The 15,848-nt window shown below is 44.6% G+C and overlaps 1 protein-coding gene across 10 annotated transcripts in view; it reads right to left on the bottom strand.

Annotated features, from left to right (window-relative positions):
* CADPS2 (calcium dependent secretion activator 2) overlaps window positions 1–15,637 on the bottom strand; it is a 401,370-nt gene extending 385,733 nt beyond the window's left edge. For all 10 annotated transcript variants that reach the window (XM_056846115.1, XM_056846117.1, XM_056846119.1 and 7 more), the window contains exon 1: window positions 15,299–15,637. In XM_056846115.1, the coding sequence (XP_056702093.1) occupies window positions 15,299–15,637 (339 nt within the window). The remainder of the gene's footprint in view (window positions 1–15,298) is intronic.
* Window positions 15,638–15,848: the final 211 nt, after the last annotated feature.

Here is a 15,848-nt window from a genome sequence, read left to right as displayed (position 1 = left end):
GTCACTTATGACTTCCACTAGATTTAGCAGAACTTACCTGGATCAATAAACCTAACCTTAACTTCTTAAATTAAATGTTAGCACAGTGTCTTAGAAATCTTGACATCTTTTGTACTAAGGTTTGCTCTGTCACCAAAGAAAGTTTTTAAAAGGCCATTTGTCAAGAGGCCAATGACTTTATACAAAATCTGTGCTGTCACCTGTAAACAAGATCTGATAACAGATTATGTTGACCAATTAAAGTGCAGTTTAAGCAGACAAATGCTTCCCAATTCACCACTTCACTCACATCCTTTCACCTGCAATATGTATCTCCATCCAATTTCAGCATAAAAGGCGGAATCCTTTGCTTATTAACAGCTCTGATACCCATGCTGTTACAAAATGCAGACTTTACATTTTAGCCTGAAGGTATGTAAGACAAAAATATGTACGCTTACACAGTATAATTTATTAGTGTCCTCTAGGATTCATCCCCACCAATGTAAAATAAGCGATGTGCAGGTTGGAGGGGAACACCAGCATGCCTAGTTCAGAATACCTGATACCTCTGAAATACAAGGAGATACCTGCTAGTCCAGCCAGCAGATAGCCTTCCCTTGAAGCAACAAAAGTCAGGTAGCCTTTGTTTATTAAATGGTCAGTTATTCTGTATTTCTTCCCAGAGCATCACCCACACTGAGAATATAAATTTGTAAAAAACAGTTAAGAATAGACTAAACATTGTTGCATTGGTCAGCAGCCACAACAAATAGGGGCATGCTATCAGCTGTGAATTTCATAAGGGCTTCTCTCCAAGCTCCATAGCTTCTTAAGAGATGTCCCCAAGGTGACCAGAACCCTTTTTCTCTTTGCACTGACAATAAAAGATTTGGCAAAGCATTTTGTTCCAATTCTCAGCCGTGTCATTGCTGGTAACTCACAAGGCTGGTAACTCCCTCCCCGATTCATTACGATCACAGCAATAATTATTTGCCAGAATTGCACATTAGAGAAGGAACTTGGCATAACATCTGTCTAAATTAAATACATTGATACGCATTTGTCTGAAAGTCTAATTGCTTAAACAAACATTTTAATCTCTTTCAACATGGGAGAGACAGCTATAAATACAGTGTCTGTTATACTTCTGAATTCCTCGCTCTATAAATACCTACACATTTTAAAAAGAAAACTGCCTGCTGCTCAGGCCTTTAACGCAAAGCTTTTATACTTGAGAACTAAATGCTTGGGGAAGAATTATTTGATTTACAAAATTTATACCCCAGCTTTCTGCCCTCAGAAGGGCCTCCAAGGGGCACTAACAAATTTAAAACATACCAAAAAAAAATCACACCTTAAAAACCATTAAACCCAACAAAAACACTTCATTAAAACAATTAAAGCCAGAAGTAAAATACACATATAAAAACATATTAAAACTAAAACACTGAGTAGGAAGATCACTGAGGGGAAACCAAAGAAAACAAAAATGTTTTCACCCTTTGGTGAAACATAACAACAGAAGGGACAGATGAATCTCCCAGCATGAATGCTGAAGCCCCCCAGGACAACCAGCCTAGGGGTCCTCAACACCATCTCAAAGATTACCTTTGTCAGTTCAGGCATAAACCTGTTAGGGTGGGCATCTTAGATGCAAAACTGTCGTTGTTGGGCTTCTCGCAGGATATGTTATTACATCTTGGGAAAACTGAAGCTTTTACCAAAATTAAAAAGCGCATTAAAGAGCTCGATTATAACAGCACTACTTTTCGTGCTCGTCGCGTCTGTTCATCCCAGTTGTTCGGAATACCCCCTCCACGTGGTCTGCCTGCCTGCCTATACAAATTATCTGACAACTCCTCGTCTCTGTAGAGCTTTTTGCTTGGCTAGATTGAATGCTAACCCTTCTATGGTAGTGCAGGGCAGAATTCTGAATATACCATGCTCAGACAGGATCTGCCCTTGCTCTTCTGGCTCTATTGACTCATTAGCCCATGCCCTTTTGGAATGCCGCTTTTACGAGGAACTTCGATAGCATTATATTTCCCCCATTTTAATATACAAATCCAATGCCTCTGTGACTGACATAATGCCTTTTTTACTAAGCGATAGGGACCCCAAGGCTACATTGTCAGTGGCAAGATTTGTTTCAATCCTTATATCCCTCCAACACTAGATATATGCTGCTCAAGATCAATTGATCAAGGAGCTTCTAAGGGATAAAAGGAAAAAGGTTAGGGTGGGCAGTATACCAACAGAATCCCAATCCTGTTTTTCAATTCCAAGATTAAATACACAGCCTCAAAACTGGAAGTGTGTTGAATATGGCACCATGAGACCTTATAGACTACAGGGAACACCCCGTTGAGAGAGAGGTTAACCCCTCCCAAATCTCAGTGATATATCCTTGGACAGCCCTCTCATCCAGGATTAAATCCTGGATGGCTGCTCTTTTTCCTGTGACTGAGCTGGCATTTAGCAGCATGATTTTATAGCCTGAGGGGTTGCTGAAGGGGTCAACATCACCACTTTAGGAAGAAAGCCCAGAAGGGGCAACAGAATGCAGATGTCTGTTGCCCCTTCCCTGCTCTTCTCCCACCACATCATTCCTAACCCACATACTATGAATTGCAGCACCATCTCTCCTACTAACAGGCAAAGGAACCAGTAAAATAACAGTCAACAAAGTACTAATACTCACTAAACAAAACATCCAGACTCACCTCTCACCTGCACTGAGTAAAACCACATATAACTCAGCTCTCACCAGGTGAAAAACAATCCAAGTGGTGCTCCCTCACCCTCCTCCTTCCTGGAACAGCCAGCCAGAGATCCCAGTCTTCTCTCAGGGTGGCTCTCCCTGCCTCAGTACAGCAGATGTTGAAGGGGCACGGATTGCTCACTTCTCCACATTGCATCTAGGGTATTGCACCTCCAGAAGACTGAGCCAGTAGCTATGAGACCAACAAGCTAAGAGACAAAGGCCAAGGGCTCATGCCGAGGGCTTGTGTCCCAGGTACCAGCCATGGTCTAAAAAATTTTTTCCCCAAATTTATAGCCCGTCCTCACCAGCAAGCCTGCTCAAGGCGGGTTATTATAGCCCCGACTACCTTTGCTACATCTCGCCTCACTATTAAAGTAACTCTGTTTCTTTTGCATTTGTCATTCCCCAAGTAAAACATTTAGTAATTTTCTGTCTGAAAATGTCCTAATCCAGTCCACTTTAGTTCGCTCACTTCCAGGATTCAAAATTTTAAACATTCCATTTCTCGTTTTACAATTTTAAGCTTACCTTGATTCATGCTTCTCACGTTCCATTTTCCTATTATATGTGTTGAACAGATTTGGACTTTCCCTTTGCATCAATTCATGTCAACAACTAAATGTCCTTTCGGCTTGTCCAGTTGTGTCATTAAGAATAGCACTACTAGTACTTGTCTGCTCTTCCCCAGTAATTGACTGAGTGCCATCCTACCTGGGGGTTACCATTTTCCAGCACTGCATCTTTTTTTCCTTTTGGATTGTCTCATCATACAGTTTTTGAGGTACAGGTTGGTCAGAAGTGGTTTACCATTGCCTTCTTCTACACAGTACTAACCAGAGTTAGTGGTAGCGCCACTGCCATTGTCTACAAAATATTCTCAGCAAGTGTCACCTTCCACAACTGCTGCTGCTCAGTAGCTACCCTTCAAGGATTCCTTCACCCCCATCACCACTGGAACTGTCAGTTCTCTTCTGCTGATGTGGCCATTGATCCCTGAAGGGATGTAACTTAGTCTGGTGTCTCAGCTATGACTATTCTGCCTTGAGCAACTCTGCTAGGAGTTTAGCCTCTTTACAGAGTCTAGGCCCCTTACCGTATTGCTCTCAGCTTTGCTGACACACACAAACCTCCTCACCACGTTAGGGTGTGCATCCAAAAGCTAGACCTAAAGCCAGTCCTAATCAGCAGCTGAGGCAGGAAGCTCTATCATTGCAATTGCTCTGAAAAATCCATTGTTAGCATTCTAGTGACCTTCTGGAAAAGATACAGCAGACCACCTTCTGGGAATTCCTGTGCAGCAGCTGTGCGTTAAGACACTGATCATTATAAAGTGGCAGACTCAAAGACCACCTACATGTCCAAGCCACTCATCCCTCAGTTATTAGCAAGTAAATACAGAACAGATCTGCTGGGCCCACACAAATAATTACTGTTACTTGTATGGCGTGCAAGACAGAAGATGACGTCAAAGAAGACCATAACAGGAGATGGAACATAGGTGGACTGAATGCCACATCTACAGAGCAATTCTGCAAAATTACCACTGAGAAAAGCCACCCTTCTGTCACTTGCTAAAGCAAAAAAGATCAACAGCTTCCATACTCGGCTTGCTATTTCTTTTACTTGTGAGCTAGATTTCTGTTCCACTTTTGTTAAATGCAGTAATTAAATAAGTGCTGTGACTTCATACCACTGTAAAAACTAATGCCTTTAATCTTTTCTGTCTTCCATAGAATTAAAACTTTCAATTATGTATGGTGAGATAGATCAACAGAAGCACTGGTTTTGAACCTGCCTTATCCTGTAGGTTCAGGCTAGATTACAACATCCTGAACAAATACGAGATTGTAAGGCACTTTTTAAAAATTTGAAGACCTTTTATTACCCCAGTAAAACTTTTAATACATTGTGCAGATGACTGGAGCAGACCTGAAGGACCACGTACTGCCTTCTGGCATTACCTGACCACTACACTCATCTTCCAGGGTCTTGCTTTGGGTGCCCCTGCCTTCTGGGATTAGGCAGGTGGCAACCCAACAGAGGTCCTTCTCGATTTTGGCACCAAAACTCTGGAATTCAATCCCTAGGGAAACTTGTCAAACAATGGATAAAGCCTTTTTAGTTTCATCTTGAATGTTTTTATTACTGATTTTGTGTTTGAATGTGTACTTCAGCTTTGGCTTTAATTAGGTTTTTGCTTGTTTAAATGGTTTTACAGGTAAGTTTTTATTATGTATGTTTTTTAACCTTTTAGCTACCTTGGTAGCCCAGCTGAGGTCAGCAAATCAGGGTATAAATTCTGTAAATAAATAAATGAATAAATTTTTAAACAACAGAATGCATTCGCAGCCCAAAGAAAGTGGCAGGGCTATTTCATTTTGGTTTTGCCCTGCAAGCCGGACAATCTCTAGGGAGACTGAACCTGCCACTCTAAATTCCTGAAGACTTAATGCATATTTGATATGCCAAAAAGTAATAGAGCAGTTTTTATGATGCTGAAAAACAGCCTTTGGTACCCTGCCATGAGGCATTTGAATCCGTAATTCAAAAATTAATGAAGGAACTCAGGATACAGTAGGCACCAGCTGAGAGCTCTACAGAGCCACAAGCAGCTATACAGATAATTGCCATAATTTGCCTAAAATGCCTAAAGTAACTTTGTTTTCTTTTTATCTACCCATAGGTAGATAAAAAGTAAAGAGAGAGAGAGAGAGAATAAAAGGTCACTTGCTACCAATGAATTGCTTAAACTGGCATATTCTATTATCCGAGCTTGCACAGCATAGTGGTTAAGAGAATGAGCTATGAGAAAGGCAATCAAAACCTCACCCCGGCTATAAAGTCACTAGGTGACCTTCCAACGTACTGCCTCCCAGCATCAACTTCCACTCCCACCCCATCCAGCATCAAAGCAGAAGTGAAAAGTGAGTGATTTGACCACCCAGGACAACATTTGTATAAAGCTGATACTAAAAGCCATTATGGGCCTGGGAGACCTTGCCTTGTTTCCGCATGGACATCTCTCTATCCTGTTATCACTCCTACTGCAAATGCAGAGGCATTTTCAGAGGCCATGGATCCTTCACTCAAGGGTATACTCCCCACTTCCCCCTCACACTTGTTTTCCTTCCTTACAGAGGGTTTAGGACATCACAGAAATTTGTGTTAGTATATTTTCCCCCTCTGTGTGATGAACTTTTGGTTAAAAAATAGAAACAAACCTCTTGCACAGCACATGGAAACTATCTTAGGTTTGTCAACCTCCAGGAAGGGCCTGGAAATCTCCCAGAATTTCAACTGGTCTCCAGACTACAGAGACCAGTTTCCCTTGCTCAAGAGGGTGGAGTTTATGGAATTATACCCTGCTGAGGTCGCTCCATCCCCAAAATCTCTAGCAATTTCCCAACCCAGAGTAGTCTACCTTGATCATGTAAAGAAGGTTTGGGTGGCCAAACAGGAGGTATGTCATTTCCCATAACAACCTGTTAAGATGCATAAACCCATGCAGTAGGAAGAAAGGGAAGGGCTCAGTGCCCCATGGGGATCCTGTTACTTCAGAGAAGGATCATATCCCGCAAGTTCAATTAATTCTGTGAACAGTTGCCAGAAATAAGATCTCCTCTTATTCTCAGATCCATTTCCATTAATGAATATGTTCCAGCATTTCTGCCTCTATGCAGAGGTGCCAAGTACAGATGCCAGGTAGATAAACAACTCCCCCCACACACACACTTCATGCTTTAGAGCCCAGCTCTAAGTGGGTTGACACACCAAGTCACTGCACCCACCAGAGTTTAAACACCCTTAACTTCTGGGTATATGTGCCCAGAAAGTACAAATCCCCTTAAGGTTTAAAAAAAATGGAAGCTCCAGGTTGATAACTCTGTTATATATTTGAACAAAACCTCAACAAATGCTCCTAATGCATATTATTTTTTATTTCCTTTGCAGTGTAAATAATACAAGATTAGACCTTAGCAATTTGTACCAAAACGTACTATGAATTCCACCCCTTCCTTTGTCAATCTCTGGCTGCCCTTTTATGAAATGTGAAATGGAGCCCCTGCTGCCACTGAAAACAACTTTTGAAGTGCACAGTCAAATGTAAAATTCCTGAAATGCCTTCTAACAGCTCAACAATAGTTCCTTTCCGGCTTACAGTTAACTTCCTGGTTATAAGATAAATATTGGACAGGAAAGCAAGGTGTGTCATGCTACTAGGAATTCATATTGTACTGACAGGATAAGAGTTCTCTCAGTATTTCAACTACATGTTGTGCCTTGCAGACACTAGAGATGCTACCCTGTCAGTACAACTGAACCTTACCGATATTGGCAACACAGCTAATTCTAGACAGACAAAGAAAAGAAAGTGACTGGCACATGAGTTCACTGGCCAAATACTATCCAACATGTGCCACCCCCCCCCCAAAATCAAAACTATTTTCAGAAACAACTTCAAACAAAATTAATATAGGAATGTGTGGTATATTCTCCTACTCCCCTACTATACACATACTAATGCCAACCCATGAGATAACTGCACAAATCAGTCTGTTTTTTAGCTTGGTTTACATTTTCTTGCCGCAGAAAGTATATGGCTTGTCCTAAACCTCTTTGTTTTGATTGTTTTATAATAAATATCAACTTTCAGTTCCAAATATTGCAACAGTAATCCAGCCGTTCCTTTTGCATGATTGTACCTTGTCTCATTCAATCATCCAGAATAACTTCACACACAGCACAAAATAAAATCCATTGTACAAAGACTTATGGATTCCTCAATATTGGCTTCAGCTGGATTGCCCTACTAGAGTCATCTGTTCCACAAATAATTGCAAATCGTTAGGCTACTCACCGTAATTGATTTTAATTCGGTTAACTGTGTGTGTGTGTGTGTGTGTGTGTGTGTGTGTGTGTGTGTGTGTGTGTGTGTGTAAAGTGCCGTCAAGTTGCAGCCGACTTATGGCGACCCCTTTTGGAAGGCTCATCCAAATGTATGAAGACCACCCCCCCAGCGTGCCACAATGTATGTTTTCATTCTCCAGTATACTCAGCAGGGAAAAGAAAGGGGGAACCCTCCAAGCTGCTAAAGATCCTTTAGATAGCAAAGGGCTGGATGCTTATCAGCTCTGTGGTAGAACAAAAGGAATGCAAATTTTCCATCCCTGTCCAACACAAAGATACTCTCAACTAGGCATTCAGTCTCCTTCTCCAAAGTCTGCAAGGAAAGTAAAATCACTTGCCAGATGCTCATTTAATATTTTGGAAGGCTGAATGCCATAAAAGTTAATAGAAATAGAGCACCTTTAGTTCTGTTGTGGAGTGTGCTGCTATCACTTCCCCCTTGTCTCTATTGGTGGTGTACGAAAGTGCCGTCAGGTTGCAGCTGCTTTTTTCAAAGCAAGAGACAAACTGAGGTGGTTTACCATTGCCTGGCTCTGCGCAGCGATCCTCCTCTTCCTTGGTGGTCACCCATCCAAGTACTAACTGGGGCCAACCCTGCTTAGGTTCTGAGACCTGACAAGATCGGTCTTCCCTAGGCCATCCAGGTCAGGACCATCCAGATCTCAATTAGTCATAATATAATGTTGCCCAACAAAAGGACGGGATGGCGGAAAGGCAAGCTCCGATGAAACAGCCACATACACAACCGTTTGTCTTGGTACATCAACTTTCCGATTAGTTTTATCTAAATTGTATTTGTGGAACACATTTGGCAAATAAAACTGGAAATTGCCAAGATGCAATAGCTGGGCTGGCCAGAGCACAATATTATTCAACCACAGTGAACTACCAGTCTGATCTGACCCCCAAAAGACAACTGCTGTATCAAATTAATTTCACATTTATGAATAGGCCCGTCTGTTGTTGATCATAATGAGAACTGACCTCATTTCATATCTGATGGGAGGAAGCTGAATGGCTGCTCATTGCATTTAGGAAGAATTAGAATTCATTAGCGAAACTGAGCTCATAAAATTAAGTGTTATTGTCCCACAGTTTTTGCTATGCTGTACAAAAAGTGAATAGGGAAACAGTCCCTTCAAAGTTGAGTTTTATTTCAGAGAGAGAGAGATGTAGCATGCAGCTTCCCCTCTCACTCTGAAATGAATAAAATATGCCACAAAAAGCAGTTAACATCTGTATCATATAAGAAGAGTATCAGAGCTGATATTGTATCGATGTAAAACTTGATTGATTGATATAAGAAGAGTACTACTCATCAACAGACTGAGACAGATGTCCACAAAGATGGTTGTTAAGACTGCTGGGCAGTGACCATAGTTTTATGACAGCCAGGGTGGTATAGTGGTCGGAGTGCCAGACCGACACTGGAGAGCAGCAGGCTCAAATCCCCACTCAGCCATGAAGCTCACGTGGCAACTTTGGGCCGGTCATTATCAGCTCAACCAACCTCAGAGGGATTGCTGGAAAGATAAAGGGAGGAGAGGAAAGCCACGTACACCACCACAAGTTGCATGAAGAAAGGGGAAGATAAAACGAATTGGGAACCTTCCCCGCCCCCTCCCAAGCTTCAAACTGGCATCCCTATAAGTCATCTCTCAGCATGCACAGATCTAGAGCCTGCTTCAATACCAAGGCTCACCTCAATTGTGAGTATGTGAAGTGATAGCACAATGTTGGTCTCACCAGTCTATTCATAGTCTGTTTAATAGACATGGAACACACAGAGATGTGAGCAGTTCTCTAGACTTTTCTCTCTGTCAAGAAGGGCTTATCCAAGTTCAGAGCGCAACTGCTCTTTTCACACCAATACAATCAACAAGTTCTGCACGAAGCCTCTACCCGTTGAACTCTTGTACAACTATGGGCAAGCTAGATTTCTCATCCCCTCCCCCGTGCTAATGCATGTGTCAAGAAAATTTCAATCACACAGAACCACAAACATCCTTGCAAGAGATGACAGAAGTCATTAGAGAAAGATCAGTCTGAAAAACATAAGCTAAAAACTGCCTGTTCTGTGCTAGCTTCTGGAGCCACTGGCTGGGCTGCTATTGCTGCCAGGGAATGTTCACAAATATCCTAAATGCTGAAGGAGAAGGGACATTTAACACTACTCCATGTACTTGGCAAGGAAGCTTTTGTTAGGAAAATGAAAAGCCATCTTATTTGCCTGGGGAAGGCTTCCAGTATGCTACGGAAGAAAGCAAGGGGGGGGGGGGAGCCTCAAAAAGACTGGGCAAGTTCACCAAGCCCCAAATCCTATATGCACACACATACACTATTAACATCGTTAGCAGGTACCACACACATTCACACCTACCACAGACTATATAGTATACACGGTGGTGTGCCCACGCAAGGGCTTGCTCCGCACCACACCGAGTACTTCTGGCTCGATGAATCTGAGAAATAGCTTTTAGACTGGATACCTTTCATAGATGGATTGATGGTTCAAATACAGCTAAAGACATCCGTTCATACAAGGCAGCTATGTCAAAAAAGAGGAGATGAGCGCAAGCAAAGTTCTCGAGGGAGAGTTGCTTCCAGCAGCATAAAAATAGCAGCACACCTTGCAAGATGTTCAGTGCAAACACCCCACGTAGCAAATAGAAATTAGCATCAAGAACTTGCAAGATATTAACACTTAAATAGTGACATGAAATGGGAGGGAGGAAGGATGGGGGTGCATTAGACCAGAGCAGGGTGTTCTCTGAGTAACTGGGACTTTTTTCATACACCTTTGTCGTAAGATTGGCCTGGGGCACAATGCAGTAAATATGTTCATTATTGTTCCCCATTGTTTCCTGAAAGTGACTTTAGTAACTCCTTACCAGTCCCTGTGTCAAGGAGAGGGCAGAAACACACTTCACAAGCCTGACACAGACCAGAACCAGGACATGCACAGAGAGAGGGGGGATTTAGGCTGTTTCCCCAATCTGAAATGACCTGGAGGGTGTCATTTGCCCTGCTATGAAAATGGAATATCTATGTAATTCATTACTACATGTGCAGCCCCCAATAGGTTAAACAGCACCCCCTCCCCAAGCCATTTCAGCTCAGGAAAATGACAGGTCAAAAGCACTGCTCTGCATACCAGTCACAATCAGCACCTGGCCCATGCACACCTGAGAAGCATGGAACTTCAGGTCACACCTCTCCACCCGACCCACGGACATTCCCAAGGGATACCTTACATATGTTGATTTTAATGTTGTTACCCTCCCTGAGCCCAGCCTTGGCTGGGGAGGACGGGTTAGAAATCGAAATCTGTCTGTCTGTCTATGAATGAAGTTAGGCCCTAAAAATGCAGTGGCCCAATCTGCCATGAAGATGGGAGAGGAAGTGAGCAACACACCTTCCAACAGAGTCAGCTTCCTTTGCCAATGTTTCTCACATTCTACATCATCCCTTTCCCAAGAGCTAGAAGTTCTTGCAAGCTCAGGTTCAAGGTATACAAACAAATCATCACAGGGCAAAACGTTTCTGAACAACTTCAGGATGCAAGGGTGAGAGGGGAAAGAATTAATATTTGAATGCTTGCCCATTAAAGAAATCCGCATATGTAGTACAGTAGCATGCTAGGGAAAAGGCCAGGCTAGATGCTTTTTTCTCTGACAGACAGCAAAAGGAATACATAATGTACACATGAGGAACGATCAATCACAAAACCCCCTTCCTGCAGTCTCAAGTGATACAGTCCAGGAGCTGTACCACTTTACTATTTAACATTAGCTTTACTATTCTTGTTAGGGCCAACCTATGTTCTAATGCTACAATCGAAACAGAACTGCAGTAGGACACTTTGACAGTGCACATACTCAGCTTGAATGCCACATGAACAGCTAAACTTGAAAAGTTACAGGAATTTCCACAAACATATTTGATTAAAAGATCTCCTTCCTATTACAAGAACACATTAGCCAGGCGCCAAAACAAAGGAACATATAAATCCAGGGAGAATTTTTATTCATAGCCAATAAATATTTGTAGTACATTTGGAACACCTCTATGCCCAGCCACATTTCAAACTATTTGTTTTCCAGCTGTAAAAACCATACATCATTTTCCTATTGAGAGGCCAACGAAATTTACTTTTTAAGAAGTAGCAAGCTTTCCAGAATGAAGTGGCAATCACTGCAGAGAAGATCTCCAACTAGATAAAAAGAGAGGATTCTTAGAGCCCTTCCCGAACCATTTAAAGGCTAGAGGCAACAGGAAGTGGATCAAGTACATCTCTGCATGGGGATCAAGTGGCCGGCATCTGAGTGAAGGGGCCCAGAAGACTGCAGTATAGATGGCCTACCTAGCCTCTTTCCGTTCTCTCCTAGGTCCTATCCCCAAGCAGGAAGCTTCACAGCAAAAGGAAGATACTGGAAGGGCAAGTGGTACAAACTGAACAGAAAGGGGAAAAATGTTGGGTCAACTTGGTCTGTGATTTCCCCCCACACACACACATTTCTTGCAATAATTAGGGGTAGGAAGCGTACCCTGGAAAACAACCACATGCACCTTACACCTTTCCAGGAAAGCCATTAGTCTTCAAGTATTCTCTTTATAAATTAAACTAATATTTTAGAGAAATGGGAAGATCAGACTTTATAACCCAACCCCAGCTCTGATGGTTACGATGTACATTAACAGCACAATGCTAAACAGGGCTAAAACCTTCTAAGTGCATTGAAGTCAATGGGCTTGAAAAGGTGTAACCCTGCTTAGGATGGCACTGTAAAGTTGCCTTAAAAATCAAAGTGAGACATTCCTAAAAAATCCTTACCTTACACACAAATATTCAATAAAATCAACTGAATGTTAGACAGATTCTACTACTGACTCTCTTCTGGGCAATGGCCTTCAACCCATCAGGTGGCTCCATCAGTCGGGACCCTCAGATGGTCACAGGCACCTATAATGTTGTCACTGGGGGGGGCTGCCCTTTGGAAAACCCTGCTGATAGCACAAATGCATAGGGTGCAAGTGTGCCATGCCACCTGCCTTTCTTTGTATGCATACAGTATGGAAAGGTTCCCTCATTGGTGAAGAAACCTCCATGGCTTTGACCCTTGGCTTGTTCTTCACTCTAGTGCATTGCTTGGGTTGTCCCTGGCTCTCTAAAAAAATGTAACTCCAATTCAACTTCAACTTAAGTAAGTAAACAAACATCTACTGAGATGACAGGAATAAGCATACCCCCATACTCGCAATTAAGCAAGGTTAATGACCACAACCTACAAGGGTCTATTTCAGACAGGATCTCACTACAATACAGAAATTTGTTCTTGCAAAATGTAGATGCCCTAAGCAAATTAAACCCAGGTTCATTAATGATGGTATAAAGGAAACTCACTTTCCAGTTATAGGCACTATTTAGTTGGAGGATAGACAAACTTTTTACCCAGTACTCACCATTTAACCTAATTTCTAGAGGAGAACTCCAACATTTTTTTTAAATACTACTTCAAACAAATGATCTCACAACTGGTCATATTGTTCTCCTTCCCTCAGTGAACATTTTATTCTAAACCCAGTATAAATAAAGATGAAGTCAAGATTAATTTTACAGCATGCATAATACTATTGGGACAGTTTCTCTAAAGTATCTTTTTGGAGACTGTGGCCATAAGAGAAGGGTACTCTCTATTCCTGATGTTCCTTACTGATGGTAGCAATAGGGCTAAAAACGAAATACTTGCACAGTTCTCTTTAAAAAAATCACATCCTAAAAAGTCCTGTTTGTGACAACATTACATATATATTAGTCAATAGCTGATTGACAGCTCAGCACAATTCAGACAAAATGGGAATGTTTTTAGACTGTGGAGGGATTCGTGTAGAAAACCCATCAAACATTCTTATGACTATTTCAGGGCAGAATTCTTCCATGGGGGCTGGAAAGAGTCTAGATCCTGTTTATGGATCTTTCCACAGATAACTTGATTTGGACTGTCCAGGAGCATTCCTCCATCTCTCCAAAGTATGTGCCTGGGGGCAAGCATTCATCAGGATCTGGCTTTGAAAGCAAAAGGTATTTGGTTTGAGAAAAATGGGGCTGAAAAAAAGGGAAGGGACAAGAGAAGAGAACCACTTTCAGTGGATCTCTGAAGACCTAAGCAAGCACTTCCATACAATATGCCATTCCAAAGTTTTCAAGAATGTACCTCTCTCTGCAGAGGAGCATAACAAAATAATAAAAAAAAAACATATTCAGAGCAATCACCCCCTCTGTGGCCACATCTTCAGAGGCTATTCTGAAGTCTTTCCCCAAGAAGGTGTTTTGCCAGCCAGATGCAGCTTTTGTGTCATTTTATTTGCCTGTCAACAGCGTCATTTCATTGGCTAAGCATCTCTTCAGACACAGGTTCACAGGGGGACCAGACAAAATGGATGTCTTGTCGAAAGCAATGCCTGCTCTATTACTTGGTCTGCTCGCAACCACCTGCCTGCCAAATGATACCATAGATCACCTTCAACACGCAGGAGGCTCCTTTTGAAGCACTTGATTCCAAACAAAGCAGCAAAACAAATCAAGAACGCGGGGGGGGGGGGGGATGTAACAAAAGCGGCAAGGGATTTCGGCTGCCGGAACTTTGGGGAAGCAGTTCTTGTGAAAGGGGAGCTAACCCAGCTGCAATCTTCTGCCCCAACTTGGGAGTCGCCCTTACTGGATTCAACAGGACTTTCCCCCCAGAGTAAACAAGCACAGGATCGGGCTGCACCCACCCTTCCCTCCCCAGCCCTTCAATCTAATCTAATTTCTTCTGAGAGCTGACGCAGTCATAAGAGCCAAGAGGCTCCTCCTCCTCCCGAGCTTCAAAGCAAGGTGTGCGGTTTACTTAAGAAACGCTCCGGAATCCACTTGAACGGTCAGGAAAATGATAATAATAATAATAATAGTCTTTTTAATGGCCCGGTTCAGGCAGCGACAAGCGTGTCCACGAGTTCCGTCGGCTTCCAGCCCCGCGATCCCCGGATCGCGGGACTCTCCGAGCCTCGCTCCACCTGTTGCAGTCCCGGAAAAGCTGCCACCGCGAACTATGCGCGAGTTAGTTCTCAAGCGCCAGCCGAGTTTCCCGGAGACCGCGTCCCGAGTCTTACTTCCGAGTAGAGCAGGCCCGGCGTCACAACGCGCCGCATCCGTGCAAGGGGGGGGGGGCTTTCTTTCCCCCGATCTGGCGCTCGCGACCTACAGGCCACTTATGCACGGGAAGTTTTGCCTTGGCTTTGCCGCTCTCGACGTGCACCCGCCCCCCCCCCTCCGAATGCTCGGAACTCAACAGTAAGCCCCCCATGCAGAGTTCTGAGCATTGGGAGGGGGGGCGGGTGCACGTCGAGAGCGGCAACCCCAAGGCAAAGCTCCCCGCGCACAAATGGCCACGGGCACAAACCACCACCGAAGCCCGCCAAGGGCTCGAGGTCCAGGATCCCAGCAAAGCCGCTGCGGAAGTCGCCCGGAAAGCCCCCGTTTGTCTTGCAGGCGGGGTCGCGGCTCGCAGAGACAACCGGGGGGGGGGCGACCCAGGCGGCCGCGGCTGGAAGCGGGGGTCCGAGCGGCGGGTGGAGCAGGGGCGGAGGCGGGCCGCGGCTCACCTTCTGCTGCCTGCGGGCCATGTCGGTGGGCTGCTTGGCGCTGAAGGGGTAGGCGACGCAGCGCGCCACGAAGGTGTAGAGCTGCAGCCGGAGCCGCCTCTCGGCCTCCTCCTCCTCCTCCTCCTGCCGCCGCAGCCGCTCCTGCTCGTGGCGGCCCTCGCTGCGCACCGAGGGGCTGGGGCTGGCCGGCCTCGCCGCCCCGACGCCCCCCTGGCGGGCGGGCTCCCGGGAGGCGGGCGGCGGGGCTCGCGGGGCGCTGTCGCCCACCACCAGCACCTGCCGCCTCTCCTCCGCCGGCCCCGCCTCGGACTCTTCCTCGCTGGAGGACGGGTCGAGCATGGCGAGGCGGCAGAGGGGAAGGCAGCGCCCGCCAGCCGAGCGGCCACCTTCCCGGCCACGTCGCGCTTCTGCCGCCAGACCCGTCCCTACCCGAGGGGGGGGGAGGGAGGGAGGGAGGGAGGGGGGGAGGCGGGGTTTGGCCCAAAGGAGGTCGAGCTGGGGGGGAAAGTGGCGGGGCTCGCCGCCTAGCGGAACCGGCCGGCTTCCCCCG

This window comes from Euleptes europaea, chromosome 3 (assembly GCF_029931775.1).
Source record: "Euleptes europaea isolate rEulEur1 chromosome 3, rEulEur1.hap1, whole genome shotgun sequence".
NCBI lineage: Eukaryota > Metazoa > Chordata > Lepidosauria > Squamata > Sphaerodactylidae > Euleptes > Euleptes europaea.
This window is presented reverse-complemented; position numbering and strand designations above follow the sequence as displayed.